This window comes from Ursus arctos, unplaced genomic scaffold (assembly GCF_023065955.2).
Source record: "Ursus arctos isolate Adak ecotype North America unplaced genomic scaffold, UrsArc2.0 scaffold_25, whole genome shotgun sequence".
Taxonomy (NCBI): domain Eukaryota; kingdom Metazoa; phylum Chordata; class Mammalia; order Carnivora; family Ursidae; genus Ursus; species Ursus arctos.
Genome location: NW_026622930.1, coordinates 20,743,450 through 20,764,876, shown reverse-complemented (window position 1 = coordinate 20,764,876; position 21,427 = coordinate 20,743,450). Strand labels below are relative to the sequence as shown.

Sequence of the window (21,427 nt, the reverse complement as noted above, 5' to 3'; positions counted from 1 at the left end):
GGTCCCGCAAATGATGTAGTCAGTCTTGTTAACTACTCCTCTTCCCAAATTCTGCCTTGGGAGTGCCTCTCAGGTTGGTCTTGGACCCTCTTCCTTTCTCTATTATCTGTGTTCTGGTTTAGGTGAATCATTTCTGTGGCTTTAAATGCTCTCCATCTGATAATAATTCCCACGGATACTATTTGGCTCAGACATCCCTGCCGAGCTCATCTACTTATATCCAACTTGCCATAGTGATACCTCAACCTGGATGTCTTAATGGGCACCACACACTTAAAAATATATCAAATATGAGTCTTTTTATTTCCTCCCCCAAGTATCTGTCCTCTCCCATGCTCACTACAATCAAGCCTCTTTGGGTAAACTTCTTCACACACCATCTCCCTTTCCTGACTCAAAGCATTTGTGTGTTTCTTGTTCCCTCTGTCCACCAGAACGTTTGTATCGATCTACACTTCCACAAGCAATCTATCATAAAGCCCATTTACCCAGACCGTGACCATGACAGGTTATTCTCTCTTCTAGTCATTTGATAGGTGGAAAATGGTTTCTTATTGTCTTATTTCCTATTCTTTCAATTATGAAAAAGGTCAAGTGACATTTGCCTTTCTTCTTTGAAGAACTGATCTCTTTGTTCCATGTGTCCACTTCCTCTGACGGAAATTAATGTATGAGTCCATTATATATGAAAAATATCAATTGTTTGTCTTAAAGTGAGTTAGAACACACTTGGAACAAGGAAAGACAAATAATTATCAGGTTTCAATGTAAGATAAAGCATGGTAGAAGCAGTAGGAATGTTCTCGACTCTGAGACCATAAAGATCGAAAGGGAGAGTGTTGGGGCGTTTGGGTGGCTCAGATGGTTAAGCGTCTGCCTTCAGCTCAGGTCATGGTCTGGGGGGTCCTGGGATCAGGCTCCGTGTCAGGCTCCCTGCTCAGTGGGGAGTCCGATTCTCCCTCTGCCCCTCCCCCTGCTTGTGCTCTCTCTCTCTGTGCATATAAATAAATAAAATCTTAAAAAAAAAATAAAGGGAGAGTGTTGCAGGCAAAGGTCAAAATCAGGTATAAATGACTTTAGAACTTAAATTTTGTATGCTTGTGTCATCAGATGGGTCTCTATGTGGTTATCACTTGTGCGTCAGAACTTTGAATTCCACACCGACATGAATTAATGGGCTTTAGTGAGACACAGCTACTGAAGTCAAGGTCAGCAAGAGAATGACAGGCCACGGTAAGGCCCTCCTCCGATGGACACATTTGAGATCCAGTTGAGGGAGACTGACCCACTGTGTTTCTCCCTTCATATGAAAGATCAAGTACAAGAAGAAGCTTTGTCAGATGGTTGAGGGCAGTCTGATTTACGGGTGACTTAGACTAGGTACCAGTGAAAATAGAAGGTGTCAACATATATATCGACAGTAGACCCAGCAAAACTTGCTGATAGACTGGATGTGGTAAAGTGAGGAGAAAAAAGGGCTTCTGGGATGACTCCTGGGTTTTGAGCACCTGGTAGACAATAGAGCTATTTACTAAAATTGGGTAAGACTTGGGAAGAAACAGGTTCAGATGACACTAAGCTTCAAATCCCAGTGAGTGGGGAAACAGTAGTTACTGATAAATGAGGTCTGGATAGGGAAATAGAAATGGGAATGAGGGGCGCCTGGGTAGCGCAGTCGTTAAAGCGTCTGCCTTCGGCTCAGGGCGTGATCCCGGCGTTCCGGGATCGAGTCCCACATCAGGCTCCTCTGCTGGGAGCCTGCTTCTTCCTCTCTCACTCACCTGCTGTGTTCCCTCTCTCTCTGGCTGTCTCTCTGTCACATAAATAAATAAAATCTTTAAAAAAAAAAAAAAAAAAAAAAAGAAATGGGAATGAATTATTTCTGTAACATTATGTTTGAGGAAAAGGGCTATTCCAGAAGTGTTCAGGAGGTAACTGGTATTTCAATTCCATAACCTTCGGAAAGGTGAAGTTTGAAGGTAAGACTCAGAATGTTGATTCAAGAAAGCAAAATGCATTTTCAATGTGAAGATCACAGCTACACTTAAGTTTCTAGAATTGTATATTTCTATTGACAGAAATCACTGTCTTCTGAATCCCTCAGTTCAATTGCAGAAGCATCATCACAGGCTGTCCACCTGTTTCTATAAAGGTAGGAAGATAAGGAAAACACACATAAGTAATGTAGGCCAACTAAGATCTTCTCTGGGACCATTATTCCTTACTAAAATGTGTGGGTATATACACCCCTATTGAGTAGTTAGCATGTGCCAAGGACTGTGTTAAATGCAATGTATGCGTTATCTCACCTTCACAACCCCCAGGTGGTTAGGTTTGGTAACACACCCAAGTTCACACCATTATTAATCCGATCTACACTAGAATTAGGACCCACACAATTCAACCTCACTGCTTTGAAAAAGTGCAATTGTCTTACTCATCTCTGGGTCCTCCAATGGTATTAGTCACAATTCCTGGCCCATGAGAGAGCACTATAGAGTGAGTTGAATGAGAATTAATATATGCTCTGTGCTCAATTTCTTCTCAGACTAAGGAAACTGTATTTCAAAACAAACAAAAGTAATAAAGTACTTATATCTGCCTCTTCCTTGGCTGAGGAGTAGGAGGGCTGACACAAAGGCCATTTACCTCCAGAAGTAGGACTGCCAACAATCATTAGGAGAGGGATTCAGGTCAGACTCAGGGTGAGGTAATCAGAGCTTCAAAATCTTTCTGTAACAGTATTTTAGTATCAATGTTTTTCTCCATTAAATGAATTGGGAAGAAGCCACTGACATTTAGGAGAATTGTGTAATTTTTTAAAATGCTGCAATTCTATGAATTTTAGTTTTGGGAAAATTCAACCTATTTTAGACCTATAATTCAGAATATGTTTCCTTTAGGGGGAAAAAAAGAAAAGCTTAAATTAGCCTTCTAACCATGTTTCATTTTACCCTCTCCTATACCTGTCCACTTTTCTTCCCTCAGCCACGTTCTGCTACAATCACTGCTTCACTAACCCAACCTCCCTGGCTTCATTTGTTTAGCGTAACCAAATCTTTCACTGCCTCAACTTCATCAGATCGCATTCTATTTTGCTATTTTTCACCATTAAAAAAAAACATTTTGCAGCTCCACTAATCATTTTAAATTATGTAAATAATTATGAAATGTATATGTGACATCTGTGTGCTTGCTGCTACCAAGCACAATTCTAAGAGCTTTACATACATTATACCTCAATCCTCAAAACCACAGTCATCATTTTACAGATGAAGTAACTGAGGCCAAAGTGGTAAAATTATCAACATAGCTTAAAGTGCAAAAATACAAGATTTGCTGGCAATAAATGTCTTTATTATGATTGTTTTAATGGTTAAAATTTGCTTGTTTCCTAAAGTAGTAACAGGATAAAAAAATTACAAAAAAGCCACCTTCTTAATGATTCATTTTAAATAACTATAAAATTAAAATACCTGCTATTTAATACCTTCTAAAATAACACAAAATATATAATATGTAATACAAACCTCAATAATCCAGTTCTCCTATTATGCGATTATTTACAAACTCTGAACTAAGGAAAAGATTTAGCTAAACAGAGTAATTAAAAAACAAATATGCCCTCAAATTATTTTATCCTAAGTAATCTATTCTTTGGAGAATTACTCATTTATTACAATATGTTAATTATATCAATTTTTAGTTACATTTTGTTGGGGTGAATTTAGCCCAATTTAAATTCCTGTGTGTCTAGAAAATACAACTATTCTTAAAAGCTACTAAGAACTTGTAACACAGTTTAATATTTCAGATTGACATCCCACCCTACTTATTTTGAAGATATAGAATTTAATGTACCCTTTTCTTTTGATAAATGGAACTTATTAACAATGTAAAGCATTCTCCTTTCTAAACTGTATAGTTTTATTCAGTTATCTATATAACAATCTTATACACTAGTAAGCAAAGCAAGCAACATTACTCTTTTTTAAATAACATCTTTAATTAAAGTTTTTGCAAAGGTAGAATATTAAACTTAAAATAGGTCTTAGTACATCAAAATACTAAGTTCTCTAATTGTATTCCAAGATGGGTCTTTAAAACATAATATCCTGTATATCACAGAAGAGCAACCTTGATCTGCAATTGTACAGAATGAATTTTACAAACATAATAAATATATTTACGCCCTTACACATAACAGTATGTACAACAGCAGTTGACAATAGTAGCTCAGAACAGCAAAAGGATTAGCCCCTCCCCCAAAATTGTAGCCCTGACACATACTGGACCGATTTAAGGAACCTTGACTAAAATAGTAGTTACTAATTCAATGCAGTTCTTCCCTTAAGGGAAAAAAACCTTTCTCTTGTTCCTCAAAATAAACACAAATATTAAGTTCGGTGTGTTCTTCCTTAAATCATAAAAAATGACAAAAGATAGGCTAAGGCAGGCTTAAAAAGGGAATTATAAACTTCAGAATAATTTCCATAGCATAATAGATTAAAATGCAAAACTATTTAATATAAACTCATGAGGAACTATTTAAAGCAACTATGTTTTAACCAATGAATTCAAAATCTGAAATAGCTGACTCAGACAGATAGATGGGAAACAGACATGAAATAAAATGAAAATGTACAAAGATGGATCAATAAAATATTCCATTGCACAAAAGTTCAAAAAAGTTCAAGATGAAATAATCTGAAAATATAGGAATTTTCTCAAGTGGAAGAAAATGCTAAGTTATAAAGGGAACTCCCAAGAGGAAATTATGTCTATTTTCCTGTACAAGGCATATTTACCTTTTGAAAAGATGGGTGACATTATTGCTGTAAAGTAACCAAAAATTACTCTTAGAGGGAGACAACCCTTTTTTATTCCTCCATAAAAGCCAGAAAAAAGAAAACCAAATCTTTGATTTTCAATATAGCAAAAGAAAATCTTTATACAAAAGCTATTATATTTTTATGTTCTTGCTAAAACCAAAATCTATTAGAATATGCTCTTCAAGAACACATTTTAATCACTATACACACCGCTCAGATCCTGATGTATTCCAAAGAATAACATCAAGGTGGCTTTGATTTTAAGAGAGGCAACAATATAAATGTGATATGATGGCATTTAATTAACAGAAAGAAATGTGAACATTTAAAAAAATATAAAAGCCCAATATAAAGATCCCCCTCATATAACAGACATTTTACTCCAGAAACTAATTGCACACTAAAGTTGTTTTAGCCACATGTGGCTCTCCACAGAAATTAAATGTGCTCTCAGGCAATTCAAATGGTCTGATTATCCAAACGACCACCAAAAAAGAGTACATATACTGAAAGGCACACATTTCCACACGTTACCTAGTAATTTTGTGTCAATTTTCCTTAGCACTGTTAACATTAATCTTTTTATTGTAGTAAAAGGTGCCATCACCATCTGTGCAAATCTAAACAAATCCTCTTCTGAAACCTTTACTTATTTCCATAATACCAAGTCTGAACTATTTTCCCTCTTTGAATAAACATGTTATTTCCATTTTAAAATTCTGAAAGTGGGAATCCTTGCCTTTTCAAAGGAATGACATTTTATGGAACCTAATGAAATGATTTGTTAAATACAATGTAAAAGCATGATTAAGAATTCAAGTACAGTAAAAGATAAGCAAGTGGCATTCTTATAGCAAGCCACTATAATAAAACCAAAACATTCTATTTGATTAAAAAGGAACACGATGCAGTAATATATAAGAGCACAATTTGGTATGCAGTGTTGTTTGGACCGGCTTTCAGAATTTTCACAGGTAAAAGAAAAGCATTTGCCAAGTACACCATAATTAATATGCAATACACAGGTGCAAATACAAATGGTTATTTCCTGCTTCAAAATAACCCTAGTGAGTCACTCTGAAAGCAGTGGTTGTTCATGTTCGAAAATAACGTTATAAAAACAGGCCAGTATACAACTCTACTATGAATACAAATGTTTGTCTACATAGAAGGCCCAAAACATGAGCTGTATATCATATAGTAATCCAAGGTTCAGTAGCAGAAGAACTACGATATAGCCAAAGAGTTTCAATCAACATTGCAGCACTGCTAAACTTTTATAGGTAGTTCAGGTCGTTGACTTCTTCATTGGGTAAATATAAACCTACTAGCAACTATACTGAAGACAACTGAACAACAAGACTTCTGTGATTTCACCCCCTCCCTTCTCTTCTCCCAGACTTATTAACAAAAACAAACAAAAAAACCTGTGTGTGCTTTGAGAGTAGTGGGGTAAACAAATAAACCTCCCCTCCAAAAAACTAAATTAATATAGTAAAAATCAAAACCGTATTACCAGTTAATGGTATCTAAATAAACCTAACTACTAGCATGCTAGAAACCATCATTTACACCAAAGTTCAGAACATAAGTTAAAGGGACCAAGCTGGTACGTGGGGTGGGAAGTAGGCAAAGAAAGAAAAAAAGAAAAAGAAAAGAAAAAGAAAAAGGAAAAAAAATTGATTAGCCTTTTTAAGAAGTTTAAAGATTTGTGTTAAAAGAACATATAATAGCTCACAGTTTTTCTTTGCAATGTGAAGTGTTTCTATGTTATTTCTGGAAACACACACAAAGGCAAATAAAAGGAAGACAAAAATGGAAGACTTAAAAAAATATATATACAAGTAACTTAAACACATGTGAATTTTGTCAAGATAGACCATGAAAAAGAATCAGTTATAAGAAAACACAGATGAAGACAAGTGTTCCTACAATTCTCCCAGGCAACTAGTTCACACAGAACACAGCACTGCCATATTGTTCTTTAGAGCCCCTTACAGAATACAGAGCTGTGCATTCTTAATATACATATTAAATTTCTATTATTCTTAATATACAAGTCAAATTTCTATGCTTTCTTCTCAATGTGCAAACTGGAGCCCATGTCTACATTACCAATGGCCTGGAAGGGCCACCAAATGAAAGAGAGGTAAATATGTACTTAGCGGCCCAACCCTCTCTAACCCCAAAATTTCTCCCTCAAATTACAAAGTTGCAATTAAAAAACTTTTGTTCAATTAGAATAGTTTTTAAATTCTTTACTAGTAAACACAAGAAACTTTTATAATTACTAAACTGTTTTAAAAAAATCCAGGTCCTCACTACCTGCCCAATGCTTCAGTCAATGCACAGAATGCTATCTGAATGTCTGTTAAGCTTAAAGATTAAACATATATAAGCATCTACTTCAGCCCATCAGGAAAAAAATCTCTATCTATTCTTATGTATATAATTTCAGCTAGATGGTACCTCTGTGAAATAAAACTGTATTCCTGAGGAGCCACTCTGGGGTTTCTTTATAAGGTATGGGACTAAAAGAAACAAATATTTTTCTGTAAGGAAACCAAAGTTGTCATTTTAACTCTGTTCAACTCAATGAGGCCCAAGTCTTTCAATTATATTTAATGAGTATGAAAACCTAATTAAAATAAATAACCATTCTTGGGTCAAATTCTGTCTCCAAACTGTGATCACTGATTACTTCCTTTAACTCTTAGATGTTTCATAAAGCAGGGAAGGAAGAGGTATATATTACTGAGGGAGAATAGCTAGTAAAAATATTTAAGACCTATAATGAGTTCTATATTGTTTCCTTATACAAGTGAATTAAAATTCAACACCATAATTCCTACCCTTTTGTAAAAAGCTCACACGCAATTTTTACCAAATATAACCACATACAATAAGCAGTTTCAGTTCAATCTATCAAAAGGGAATTTTCTTCAGTTCGTTCCAACAAGTATCTTCTGATTGAACCCAAGTTGGAGGAAGGAATATAGACAAAGCTTTACATGCTAATTACTGGTGGCAGGTACCTGTATTTAAAATCAACAATTATGGTTCTCCAAAACCCCAACCTCCCCCACCCCAACAACCCCAGGTGCTACAGTTCCATGGCTTGCCAGTTAGTAGTGTCTATGTTGTCAAGGTCTCTTTGTTCCAGTAGCTTTGAGTCTACTGCACTTTTCTGACATGCAGAAGTTAAGTTTTGGTTGGTATATGTCCCAAGTTTCAAACTGTCCACTTTAAATTTTTTTTAAGTTTCTTTGTTTTATTTATAAAAGAAAAGAACCAACTCTTCACCATTCCGCATCTCCAATGGCTTTGGAAAATATATAATCTCTTCCATTAAGATTCATAATGCCATCCTTGAGATGAAATTTCCATTTGTTTTTACTTCTGTGTATCTAAATAAACAAAAAAAGAATGTAAGAGATACAATCAAAAGAGGAAACAAAAAACCCATTCATACACCAAAAAATCTTTGTCTTGCACATTATTGCTTTATAAATTGTTCTTTTAATTGACAGGTAATTGACATGTAACATTAGTTACAGCTGCACAACATAATGATTTGATATTTGTATATATTACAAAATGATCATAAATAAGTCTAGTTAACACCCATCACCATATATAGTTACAAATTTTTTTCTTGTGATGAAAATTTTTAAGATCTACTCTTTTAGCAACTTTCAAGTATATAACATGGCGTTAACTAGTCATCGTGCTGTGTATCACACCCCTATGACTTATTTATTTTATAACTTCAAGTTTGTACTTTTGACCCCCTTCACACATTTGCCCCAATCTCCACCGTCTGGCCTCTGGCAACCACCAATCTGTTCTCTGTATCTGTGAGTTCAGTTTTTGGTTTTCATTGTGGTGGTGGTGGTGGTGGTTGTTTTTTTTTTGGGGGGGGGGTTTGCTTGGTTGTAGAATCCAAATACAAAAGTGAGATATTATGGTGTTTGTCTCTCTCTTATTTCACTTAGCATAATGCCTCAAGGTCCACCCACTGTTGTCATAAATGACAAACTTGCTTTCTTTTTTATGGCCGAAGAATATTACATCATGTGTATATAAATATATACCATACTTTATCTCTCATCCACTGATGGACACTTAGGTCGCTTCCATGTCTTGGCTACTGTAAATAATGCTGCAATGAACATGGGAGAGCATAAACGTTTCAGAGTTAGTGTTCTCATTTCCTTTGAATAACTATTCAGGAAGCAGAACTGCTAAATCATATAGCTATTCTATTCTGGATTGTCAAGGAACCTCCACACAGTTTTCCATAGTGGCTATACCAATTTACATTCCTACCAAAAGTATGTAAGGGCTCCCATACTCCACCACCACACCAACACTTGTTATTTCTTATCTTTTTGATAACAGTCATTCTAACAGGTATGAGCTGATATCTCACTGTAGTTTTGATTTATATTTCCCTGACGAATACTGATGTTGAGCACCTTTTCATGTACCTGTTGGCCATTTTATGTCTTCTTTGGAAATATGTCTATTCAGTTCTGCCAATTTTTTAAATTGAATTGCTTTTTTGCTATTGAGTTGCATGAGTTCTCCACACATTTTGGATATTAACTCTTCATCAGATATGATTTGCGAATGTTTTCTATTCTCTAGGTTGCCTTTCCATTTTGTTGATCGTCTCCTCTGCTGTGCAGCTTTATAGCTTAATGTAGTCCTGTTTATTCTTGCTTTTGTTGCAGTTGCTTTTGGTGACAAATCTAAAAAATTATCACCAAGACCCATGTCAAGGAGCTTACTCCCTATGTTTTCTTCTAGTTTTATGGCTTCAGATCTTACATCCAAGTCTTTAATCCATCTTGAGTTGATTTTTGTTTATGTTGTAAGATAGTGGTCCAGTTTCATTCCTTTGCATGTGGTTGTCCAGTTTTCCCAATACCATTTATTGAAGTGACTGTCCTTTCCCCATTGTATATTCTTTTTTTATGTATATAGCTTCTGATTTTATTTTTTTGTAATAATTTTTTATTATGTTATGTTAGTCACAATACAGTATATCCTTAGTTTTTGATGTAGTGTTCCATGATTCATTATTTGCGTATAACACCCAGTGCTGCATGCAATGTGCCCTCCTTAATACCCATCACCGGCCTATCCCAGTCCCCCACACCCCCGCCCCTCTGAAGCCCTCAGTTTGTTTTGCAGAGTCCATAGTCTCTCATGGTTCATTCCCCCTTCTGTTCACCCCCCCTTCATTCTTCCCTTCCTTCTCCTCCTGATCTTCCTGCTATTTCTTATGTTCCATAAATTAGTGAAACCATATGATAATTGTCTTTCTCTGCTTGACTTATTTCACTTAGCATAATCTCCTCCAGTCCTGTCCATGTTGCTGCAAATGTTGGGTAATCGTTCTTTCTGATGGCTGAGTAATATTCCATTGTATATATGGACCACATCTTCTTAATCCAGTCATCTGTTGAAGGGCATCTTGGCTCCTTCCACAATTAACATTGGGGTGCATATGGCCCCACTGTATATTCTTAGTTCCTTTGTTGTAAATCAATTGAATACATATGTATGGGTTTACTTCTGGGCTCTTTTCTGTTCCATGGATCTGCATGTCTAATGTTATGCCAATACCATACTGTTCTGATTCTTACAGCTTTGTAATACAGTAAATAAAAAACAAAAATAAAATCAGAAAGCATGATGCTCCTCTCTTTCTTAAGTTTGCTTTGGCTATTCAGGGTCTTTTGAATTTTATAATTATTTGTTCCATTTCTGTGAAAAATGCCATTGACATTCTGATAGGGATTGCATTGAAACTGTTGAATTTGTAGATCACTTTAAGTAGTACGGACACTTTAAAAATATTAGTTCTTCCAATCAATGAACACAAAATATTTTTCCATTTGTTTCTTCTTCAATTTCCTTCATCAATGTCTTATAGTTTTTTGTTGCACACGTTTCATCTTCTTGTTAAATTTATTCCAAGGTATTTTATTCTTTTTGATGCAATAAATGAGATTGTTTTAACTTCCCCCTCTGATAGTTTGTTATTAGCATACAGAAATACTAATATATTTTGTATACTGATTTTTTTATCTTGCAACTCCACTGAATTTGTTTATTACTTCTAACAGTTTTTTGGTGGAGTCTTCAGGGTCTTCTATATATAATACTTGGTCATCTGTAAATAGTGAGTTTTACTTCTTCCTTTCTCATTTGGATGCTTCTTATTTCCTTTTCTAGCCTAAATGCGCTGGCTAGAACTTCTAATACTATGTTGAAAATGGCAAGAATAAGCACTCTTGTCTTGTTCCTGATCTTAGAGAAAAAGCTTTCGGCTTTTCTCCTTTAAGTGCATTACTTACAGGTTTGTCGTGTATGTCTTTTATTATGTTGAGGTAGATACATTACCTCTAATACCCACTTTCTTGAGAGTTTTTAATCATAAACTGATGTTGAATTCTGCCACATGCCCTTTCTGCATCTACTGAGATGACTATAAGAATTTTGTTATTTATTTTGTTAACATGGTCAGTTACCACATTGATTTGTGTACCACATTGATTTGTTAACATGGTCAGTTACCACATTGTTGAATCATTCTTGGATCCCCTGAAATAAATCCCACTTGGTCGTGGTCATGGTATATGATCATCTTATTATATTGCCGAATTCCGTTTGCTAATATTTTGTTGAGGATTTTGGCATCTGTGTTAATCAGGAATACTGGCCTATAATTTTCTTTTCTTGTGGTGCCTTTGTCTGGTTTAGGTGTCAGGGTAATATTGACCTTGTAAAATGAGTTTAGAAGGGTTGCCTCCTCTCCTATTTTTTGGAAAAGTTTTGAGAAGGGCTGTTATTATTTCTTCTTGAAGAATTTCTTCTTTATTCTGGTAGAGTTCACCAGTAAAGCCCTCTGGTCTCATGATCGTTTGCTGGAGGGTTTTTTATTAGGAATTTATCCATTTCTTCTAAGTTGTCCAATTTCTTGGCATATAATTGTTCATAGTAGTATTATGATTCTTTGTATTTTTGTGGTATCTGTTATAAGAACTCCCCATTCACTTCTGATTTTGAGTCTTACCCCTTTTTTTCTTGGTCAGTCTAACTAAAGGTCTGTTGATTTTATCTTTTCAAAGAACCAACTCTTAGTTTCACTCTCCTTTTCTGGCGTCTTTTTAGTCTCTACTTCATTTATTTCCACTCTGATCTTTGTTATTTCCTCTCTTCTACTAACTCTGGACTTCATTTGTTCTTTTTCTAGTTCTTTGAGATATAAAGTTAGGCTGAGATGTTTCTTGTTTCTATTAACTTCCCTTCTAAGAGTGCTTTTATTACATCTTATGAGTTTTGGTATGCTGTATTTCCATTTTCATTTGTCTCAAGATTTGCTTTTTCTTTTGATTTCTTCTTTCACTCAATGATTGTTCAGTAGCATGCTGTTTAATCTCCAAATATTTGTGAATTTTCCAATTTTTTTCTTGTAATTGATTTCTAGTTTCATACCATTGTGGCTGGCCAAGTTGTTGGTTTTTGTTTCGGTTGGTTTTTTTTTTTTTTTTTTGACAAATCGGTTTCCTTTTTTCCTTTACAAGATTTATTTATTTATATATTTATTTGACAGAGAGAGAGAGAGAGAGAGGGCAAGTAAGTGAGCAAAAGCAGGGAGAGCAGCAGGCAGAGGGAGAAGCAGGCTCCCCACAGAATAGGGACCCCGATACGGGGCTCAACCCCAGGACTCTGGGATCATGACCTGAGCCAAAGGCAGACGCTTAACCAACTGAGCCACCCAGGCGCCCCCAAACTGGTTTCTTAATAACGTTAAATTTGACAAAAACAACAAACAAACAAAAAGTCCTATTCACTCATTAGGTGAGTTTTTAAAGAAATAAATGTATTTGCAGTTAGTACTATTTTACAGCTCTCAATAGTTGTGTTCATTAATAATATATTTCTCTGCAAAGTATCTTATCTTTGCCAGGTTTATATATACATGTGTCCCTTTTTTCCATAGGAAAATTTTATCCTGGTAAACTTTTAAAATAGGAATACCCTTTGTTTTCCCTGATGCTTCTAGACTACTATTTTGCCTTTTCTCCATAACTCCTTTTATGTCTACACCATGTAACCTTAGGCTGTTCTTAATTCTTATCTAGACCACCAGGACACTTTCTATCCTCAATATTGGAATCATGTTTACAACCATTCTCTTCCTCACATACAGTAACAGTTTCCATATTGCTAACTCTTCTAATGCTATGGTCCAACATTAATATCCATACTGATATTAATATTTCTAACCTCTAATTACTTTATCTCTAATTCTACTTTAGTTGTCTACAGGACACCTGGCAACTGTTTTCTCAATGGCCATCAATCATCTTCTAGTTTACCACATCAATAGCCTATTGTTCTGATTTATTACAATAACTTTCCAACTGATTTCCAGGCTTCACTCTCGCCTTCCTTCCAATTCCCTTATAAACATTGTTGCCAGAAGCACAGTTCTAACCAATCATTTCTGCTTGACTATTTCTATTTCTAAATGACCTGGTAACTCATCTTCCAAGCTTACCTCTTACCTCCACATTCCTCAAAGACTATATTTCAATCAAAAGAAGTATCATTCCTTGCTCCCATTTTTACAAATTCAATTCCTATTTCAAGATCCACCTCAAAATTACTGTGTTCTCCTCAAAGCGTTCCCTAATCACATCAGCTAAAAGTAGTCTCTCCTAATAATTAATTTTCAGTGTCATTCCCAACACATTTCTAGTATCATTTCTAAGTATATACAATTATGAAGAATTTCTTCTACCAAAGTAAAACTCCTATAGTTTTCTCGAGACCTAACATGGAACTTTATACATGGCAGTATTTAACAAATACATCTCAGGGAATGCTGATCACCCAGTCACTTAGATTTCAAAACCTATGTGCATCTACAATTAAGCCAAAAGGGGAAGGGCAGTGTTCAGATTGGGCCAGACCCTGGGCACTCCCTCTTTTACCTTCATTTACAGTTTTTAGTTGTTTGCAATTCATAGATTTAAGGAGAAAAGGAGTTATAAAACTTAAATCAACTGAAATGACCTTTCTTCCCTTTACCAATAAATCCCATGCATCATTCAATTTTCAGCTTAAGCTCCATATCTTCAAAAAAGGACCCATGGTTCTCCCTCTTCTCTGATCTAAAGGGACCTCAAAATTAAGTAGTTAAGGCTTTCATTTTCAAAAGAGATAATCATAGCTTGGAGAGGTTCAATGAATTGACCAGGGGCATATTGCTAGGAAGTAAGTGGCAAAGATGATTCTCAAACCCAAGACACTTCTTACTAAATCAGGCCATTTCATATTAATAATCCAGAAATGCTCACTATGTATAGATATTTTCTGAGAACCCATTCATAAAATTTCATGGTCTAACTTCCCAATACAAACATTTCCATGGCATATTCTTGGCAAGCCGTTGTTCAGTTTCTGCTTGAGTATGATTAGAAGCAGGCGACAAAGAATTGCAAATTAAGTTATTCCATTCTGGGCCTATTCTCTTGTTAAGTCTTTCATACTTTTCCCCTTACTGAAATCTGCTTCCTCCAAACTTCCACTCACTGATCCTAGCTCTATCTTCTGGGACTTAATTAAAAAAAAAAAAAAAAAATCACACAACACTATGTATTATTTGAAAACTACACCCATGCTTTTCCTCTATACCACTGAGTTAAGCCATATACACATTTATCAAATTTTTCTTCTTATTACAAGAAAATAGAACAAAGTAAAGTTAAAAGAGCAGAGCAGAAACTCTTGTGCTAAGTGGTCTTATATTTCTGGTCTAAAAATACACTTATGTAGATAAGATGTTAAACCTAACATCTTAAGATGGATGATATGAATGTCCAAAAGACATACCAAAACTTGTCATGTTCAAAAACAATCACTCTCCTCACCCAAACATGCTCCATCTTCGGCCTTTCCCACATGAGTTGATGGCATCTCCATTCTTCCTTCCGGTTCCTCACCAAAATACCTTGGAATCATTCTTGATTCCCCTTTTTCTTTTCTACCACTTCTCAAGAAGAGCCAGAAAATCCTGCTAACTCTTCCTTCAAAACATATCCAAGATGCAGCTGCTTCTCACCACTTCTAATATTATCCCTCTAGCCTAAGTCACCACTGTCTCTCACTTGGATTACTATAATATCCCTCTGTTAGTCTCCTTGTTTCAACTCTGCTTCCTCTACACAAGGCCTCTCTCAACAAATAAGGCAAAGTAATCCTTTTAGAATTAAAATGTAAGTGATACTACTTCTATCTGAAACCTTCCAATAACTTCCCAATTCGCTCATAAGAGCCCATGTCCTTACAAACTTCCATACCACCTGTCCCACTTACCTCTGATTTAATCTACTAACTATATCCCTTCCCCTGAATCCCCAGTCCAACCACTCTGGCCTCCATGCACCCCTCACACACAACAGGCAGGCTCTGTTACCAGATAATGATAAGGCTAACTCTCCTCAAGGATTCATTCAAATGTCATCTTCTCAAAAGATCTAACAAGACTAACCTTTTAAAAACTGTAACCTATCCCCTTTGCTACCAATTATCAGCTTCTAACATACCATAATAATTTACTTATTATATTTTACCATCCGTCTCCCTTAACTAAACTTCCCAGTGGCAGGGATTGTTTTACTCTGTTTACTAGTGTATCTCAACCTCCTAGCACAGTGCCCTGGTACATCACAGACACTCTATTTGTTGAATGAAAAGACCTCTGTCTCCTTTTTTCTTTGACTCCCTATAGAGAAAGTAGTAAGTATCCAAAAGTGGGCATACAAATTTACTTCCAACATGAACCAAGTGACTGCAACTTGAAAGACAATGGGATTATATAAGCAAGAAAGTGATGAGTAGCCATGAAAAAAAATTCCCCAGACAAGTAAAGAAAGTGATCACATTCTGCTATATTGACAACTTGCAAAAAGGAAGTGTAGAAAAGCTTCAGGATTAAATAGTCCATATACTCAGCCCTTCAGAAACAAGGGCTCTTAAATTTCCTAATGACAAACATATTAAGTAAAATTACCAATAAATAAGTTGAAGCCTCAACAGTTGATGCCATCAGTCCTTATCTATCATAATAAGGGAGAACTCTGCTTCATTATTACGTTTAACTACAATTTTGATTTGACTAACAACATAAACTTCATTATTCTTTCTACAATGGTTACTAAAATTGACTCCTTGTTGAAACTCTAAAGCTTAGGCTTCAAAAATAAAATCCTAAAATTCAGGTTGGCTCAAACCATATCCAACCCCATTTTAACCATTCATAGAACACCAGCATTCTTTATTATTGACTAAAACACCAAGCCCAGCCCTCAAGAACTCATTTGATTCTAAAAATTAGATCTCTGTAAACTTTAAAATTGTTTATCGCTCAACAAACTACTTAAAGCTATTTTCGATTTCTGTCTAAAACATTAAAATGTCTCTAGAAGCAAAACAAACCAATTTTAACATTTAAAATATTATGTGTACAATTTGTACCAAAGGAGAATACAACCTTTCTTACAATATGAAAATGTTTAGAAGTATATTCTTCAATCTAGCTAAGGTAAAGGTCTCTTTTGCCTGATAAATCTGACATCTTGTCATCATGAAACTGTGTTCTGGCTAATTTGGTTGCATGAGGTTCCTTTAAGATTTCCTGACAACATAAGGTTTATGGGTATCGATTTTAACATTAATACTCTTCCAGTACACAACTGTAACAAAAAATTACATCTACTATCATGTCCCTGGTGTTTTTAAGAATGCTCACCAAAAGTAACACAGTACAAAAGTGGATGCTCTGATAACTCTGTTTATGAGTGACTTCATTGACGTTACTCTGTAATCTCACTGCAAGTAACTGGCTTGACTTTACCTTTTCATTACAAAATGATAAAACTGTTTTGACATTTCCCCTATAGATATGTTTCCAATAAGTATGGCTATTTATATGCAATAAGCATGACTACTTATAAGATTCATTTCTATAAAAGCAACACAAATTCAATATTTTCATCATTTGTAAAGGAAATTCATGCAAGGCACAATTCTGCATGATCACGACTATAGCTCCAGTGTCTGGCACATGCAGACACTTAAGAAGCATTTGTTCAGCGAATGAGTACTGCTTACAAACAAAAGCCCAATTGCCTCTGTTAGGGTTTTCATCATTTAGTAAAAACCACTGCTGAAATTAAATTATAAATGCAATATAATTTGTGGATTTATTATAAATTTAATGATTATAGAAAACAATTTTATTCCAAATTAAATGTTTTAATAATTAATAAAATCTCAACAATAATGCCAATAACTATAACAAAAATACTTGGCAAGTAGCATCCTTTTGAAGAATTAGGAAAAAATAATTCAATATCTAATTCTCACAGACCTACTTTAAAAATATCTAATGCTACTGAAAACACAGCAATGATAAATAATTTTAAAAATGATTTCAGTAAAAGCATATCTATTTGTTAGTTAGCAGTCCTGTTTATTGCCCTAGTTCACTCCTTAGTAATAAAAAAAGTGACAAAATTCAATTAGAGCCTTTTAGTTTTGAAGTAGTTTAAACTAAAGGGAAAACAGGGTTGTTCGACTGGGTTATTAATGTTAAAGGACAACCCCAAAGTGACTGTTAACTTTGTTAGCGAGTTAGGACACAGTATAAATTGAAAGAAGCCTCCCTCTCCTCATGATTTCATTCATCACATTTTTTCAAATGTAAAGCTACACAAATAATTTCTCGTTTTATTAAAATAATCTACTAAACCATAACAATGCCTACATTCACCCTGTTTATACTGAATATGAGAGGCATCAATCAGCTGCCCAAATGTTTGAACAAGTTAGAAAAGATATTTAGGGAAGAAATTACAACAGAAAAAATGTCAGTAACCTGATAAAATCCTTACCTTATCATATTGGCATACAACAACATTTTCTGTATCAAAGAGTTCCTGTCCTTCTTCATCACTCACATCATCTTCACTGTTGAGGGGCTCCTACGAATAAGAAAGAGGAGTATTTATTTATACTTCATGTATTACTAAAAAAAGGCCCTCCTAATATTCAAGGAAAAGAAATACAATGACCTTGATATTCTTTGAGAATGAAGGTTCAGACAGAAGCATATACACACACATGTATATACCATAAATGTATTTATAAGACTTTGCCAATTTTACTGAAATTCCAGCAAGAATCAAAAATAAAAATAGTTAAGCTATATAACTTTTAAGTCAGAAAAGATGTTTATTTGGGGCGCCTGAATGGCTCAGTCGTTAAGCATCTGCCTTCAGCCCAGGGCGTGATCCCAGAGTCCTTGGATCGAGCCCCACATCAGGCTCCTCCGCTGGGAGCCTGCTTCTTCCTCTCCCACTCCCCCTGCTTGTGTTCCTTCTCTCACTGGCTGCCTCTCTCTCTGTCAAATAAATAAATAAAATCTTTAAAAAAAAAAAAAGAAAGAAAAGATGTTTATTTCCTTCATTCTTTCAGAATAGCACAAAATTACTCTAATAACATTTAAGATGCCTAGAAGAGACATAAGAAAATATGAAGGTTTAATGAGATAATGGTTCTATGTACCATGAGCAGCAGCAGAGTAAAAGGGAAAACAGTGGTGAAGTTGGAGGAGAAAAGGGGGAGCCTAGGAATCTGGCTTGTCTATACATGGAGGACTAAGACTCTATTTATACTATTAGCATGTCTACCATCGTGATGGTAATGGTGGAGGCCTGTACTGCAACTAAGGCATTTAGATTAAAAGGATACATGTGGGAGGGGTGAGGTGGAAGGGGGTCTCAGTCCCAAAGAGAATTAAAGGCCAAATCTAACTAGAGCATAAAATGACCAACTATGTTAAACCCGACCTCAGTTATTTGAGGGGGCGCCTGGGTGGCACAGTGGTTATTTGAGAAGATAAAAGATATAACTCAGATTTCTAATTAACAGAGAAAGAGAAGACAGGACAAAATAAAAGTGGAAAGGAAAACAATCAAGATGATATTAAGCATAGGCTTATACCTCACACACATGTATGTATACATATTCTTTAAAATAGATATCACCAATGTAAATGTAAAACCAATTTATTAAGATAAAATTCATATAACATAAAATTCACCATTTTAACAATTTTAGAGTGTACAACCGGTCATACTTAGTAGATAAATAATGTATGCAATTATCACCACTATCTAATTCCAAAACAGTTTCATCACCTTTACCATTAAGCACTTAATCCCCATCCCCACCTCTCCCCAGCCCCCCAATAATCTGCTTTCTGTCACTAGATATTTACCTCTGGATAGTTCATATAAATGCAAACATACAATATACACATGTAACAATATGTGGTGTGGTTTCTTTAACTTATAATGTGTGAGGTTCATCCATGTTGTAGCATAAACCAGTACTTTGTTCCTTTTCATGGCTAAATAATACTCCACTGCAAGGATAACTCACATTTTAATTTATCCATCAATTGATAGACATTTGGGTTATTTACATTTTTGGATTTTGGAAACAGTTTTGAACATTCGTGTACAAGCTTTTGTCTGAATGACATTTTCAACTCTCTTATAATATATTCTTAGGAGAATTGCTGGGTAATATGATAATTTTATGCTTAACATTTTGAGGAACCACCAAACCATTTTCCATAGCAGCTACACCATTTTCCATTCCCACCAGCAATGCAAAAGAGTTCCAACCTCTCTACATCCTCACCAACATGTTTCCTTTTTTATCTTTTTTGATTACCACCATCCTGGTAAATGTGAAGTGGTATCTCTTTGTGGTTTTGATATATGCATTTCTGTAATAATTATTGATGTTGAACATCTTTTCATATGCTTGTTAGCTATTTGTACATCCTCCTTGGAGAAATGCCTATTCAAGTCCTTTAGCCACTTAGGAATAGAGTTGTTTGTTGTTGAATTTAAAAGTTTTCTATGCTGGATATTAAGCCCTTATCAGACAGAGGATTTGCAAATATTTTCTCCTACTTTTTAGGCTGTCTTTTAACTTTCTGGATATTATCCTCAGACATACAGAAGTTTTTAATCTACTAAATCTGTTATTTCCTTTATTGCTTGTGTTTTTGGTATCATACTTAAGAAACTATTTCCAAACCCAGTGTTATGAAGCTTCTGCCCTATTTTCTTCTAAGAATTTTATAGTTTTAGGTCTTACTTTTAGGTCTTCAACCCATTTTGAGCTAATTTTGTATAAGGTGTGGGGCAGGAGTCTAATTGCACTGTTTTGTATGTGGATATTCAGTTGTCCAAGCTACATTTATTGAATAAGACCATTCCTTTCCTACTGAATAGTCTTGGCCCATGTAAAAAATTTTTAAGATGACAGCATACATGGCAGTATTCCACATAAAAAAGACACACCTAAAGCTTAGGGATCAAAAAAATTTCAAAAAAATTTGAAAGTAAAATAATGAAAAGAGCTATCCTAACTGAAACAAAGTATGATTCTAGTAATATCACACAAAACAGACTGTATGGGCAAAAAAAATTACTGGAGATAAAGAGCAGGGAACTACATAATCATAAATGGCTCAGTTCACTGGAAAGTGTAAGTTTCAGCTTATGTGCATCGATTTTTAGGTTCAAAATATAAAAAGCATAATGACAACAAAACAAATAAATACACCATCACAGTAGGAGATTTGAACATATCTCACTCACTAATCTGTAATGGTGAAAGCACGCAAAAAATGTCAGTAAGGATATAGAATATCCAAAGAATCTAATTCTAATAGTACATACAGAAGACAACCAACAACTGCAAAAAAATCTTTTCAAATATACAGGAAGCATATGCAAACACTGACCACATAAAGCTAGCCCCAATCAATTTCAAAGGATGCATACATTACACAGATCGTAACTCTACAAATAAAACAGTTAAGTCTGAACAAGAATTAATAAAATAGAAGAAAATACACTAGAGAGAATAAAGCTAAAAGTTGATTCTTAAAAAACATTAATGAAATCAACATACCTCTGGCTAGACTGAACAAGAAAAAAAGAGCAAGAAGGCACAAAATCAGAAATGTGAATATAAAAAAGGAAATGACTACAAAGGATTCTGGTATCAAAAAGATGATTATCATTAATTTTATGCTAACTTAAAAATTTACATATATAGCCCTAGGAAAATATAACTCATCTAAACTGTCTCAAAAAGAAACAATACTTGAACAGAGTAAGGACATTACTAGAATCAGATAATTTTAGCAGCATGCTTCAACAAATACTCACAGAATTAAGTATATCTTAAAAAAAAAAAAAAAAAGTCCAAGGAAGACAGAACACTCGCCAGAATTCATTTTATAATGCTATCACAAACCTGAAAACCTAGTAAGAAGAGTATGAGAACAGAAAAATCACAGACAGTACATGAATGTACATGAAAAAGTCCTGAACAAAGTGAATTCAGCAATTCATAAAAAGGGTAATCAAGTTGTGCTAGCCAATGAATACAAAATTGGTTATAAGTAGAAAACCAATTAGTGC

General features: G+C 34.8%; 1 protein-coding gene across 1 annotated transcript in view; it reads right to left on the bottom strand.

Moving 5' to 3' along the window:
* Positions 1-3,335: 3,335 nt before the first annotated feature.
* Positions 3,336-21,427, bottom strand: part of GTF2A1 (general transcription factor IIA subunit 1) — a 44,624-nt gene continuing 26,532 nt past the window's right edge. Inside the window, exons 8-9 of the mRNA XM_026519398.4 lie at positions 17,810-17,899; positions 3,336-8,239 (exon numbers count right to left, since the gene is read on the bottom strand). Of these exons, the coding sequence (XP_026375183.1) occupies positions 8,132-8,239; positions 17,810-17,899 (198 nt within the window). The 3' untranslated portion in view covers positions 3,336-8,131. The remainder of the gene's footprint in view (positions 8,240-17,809; positions 17,900-21,427) is intronic.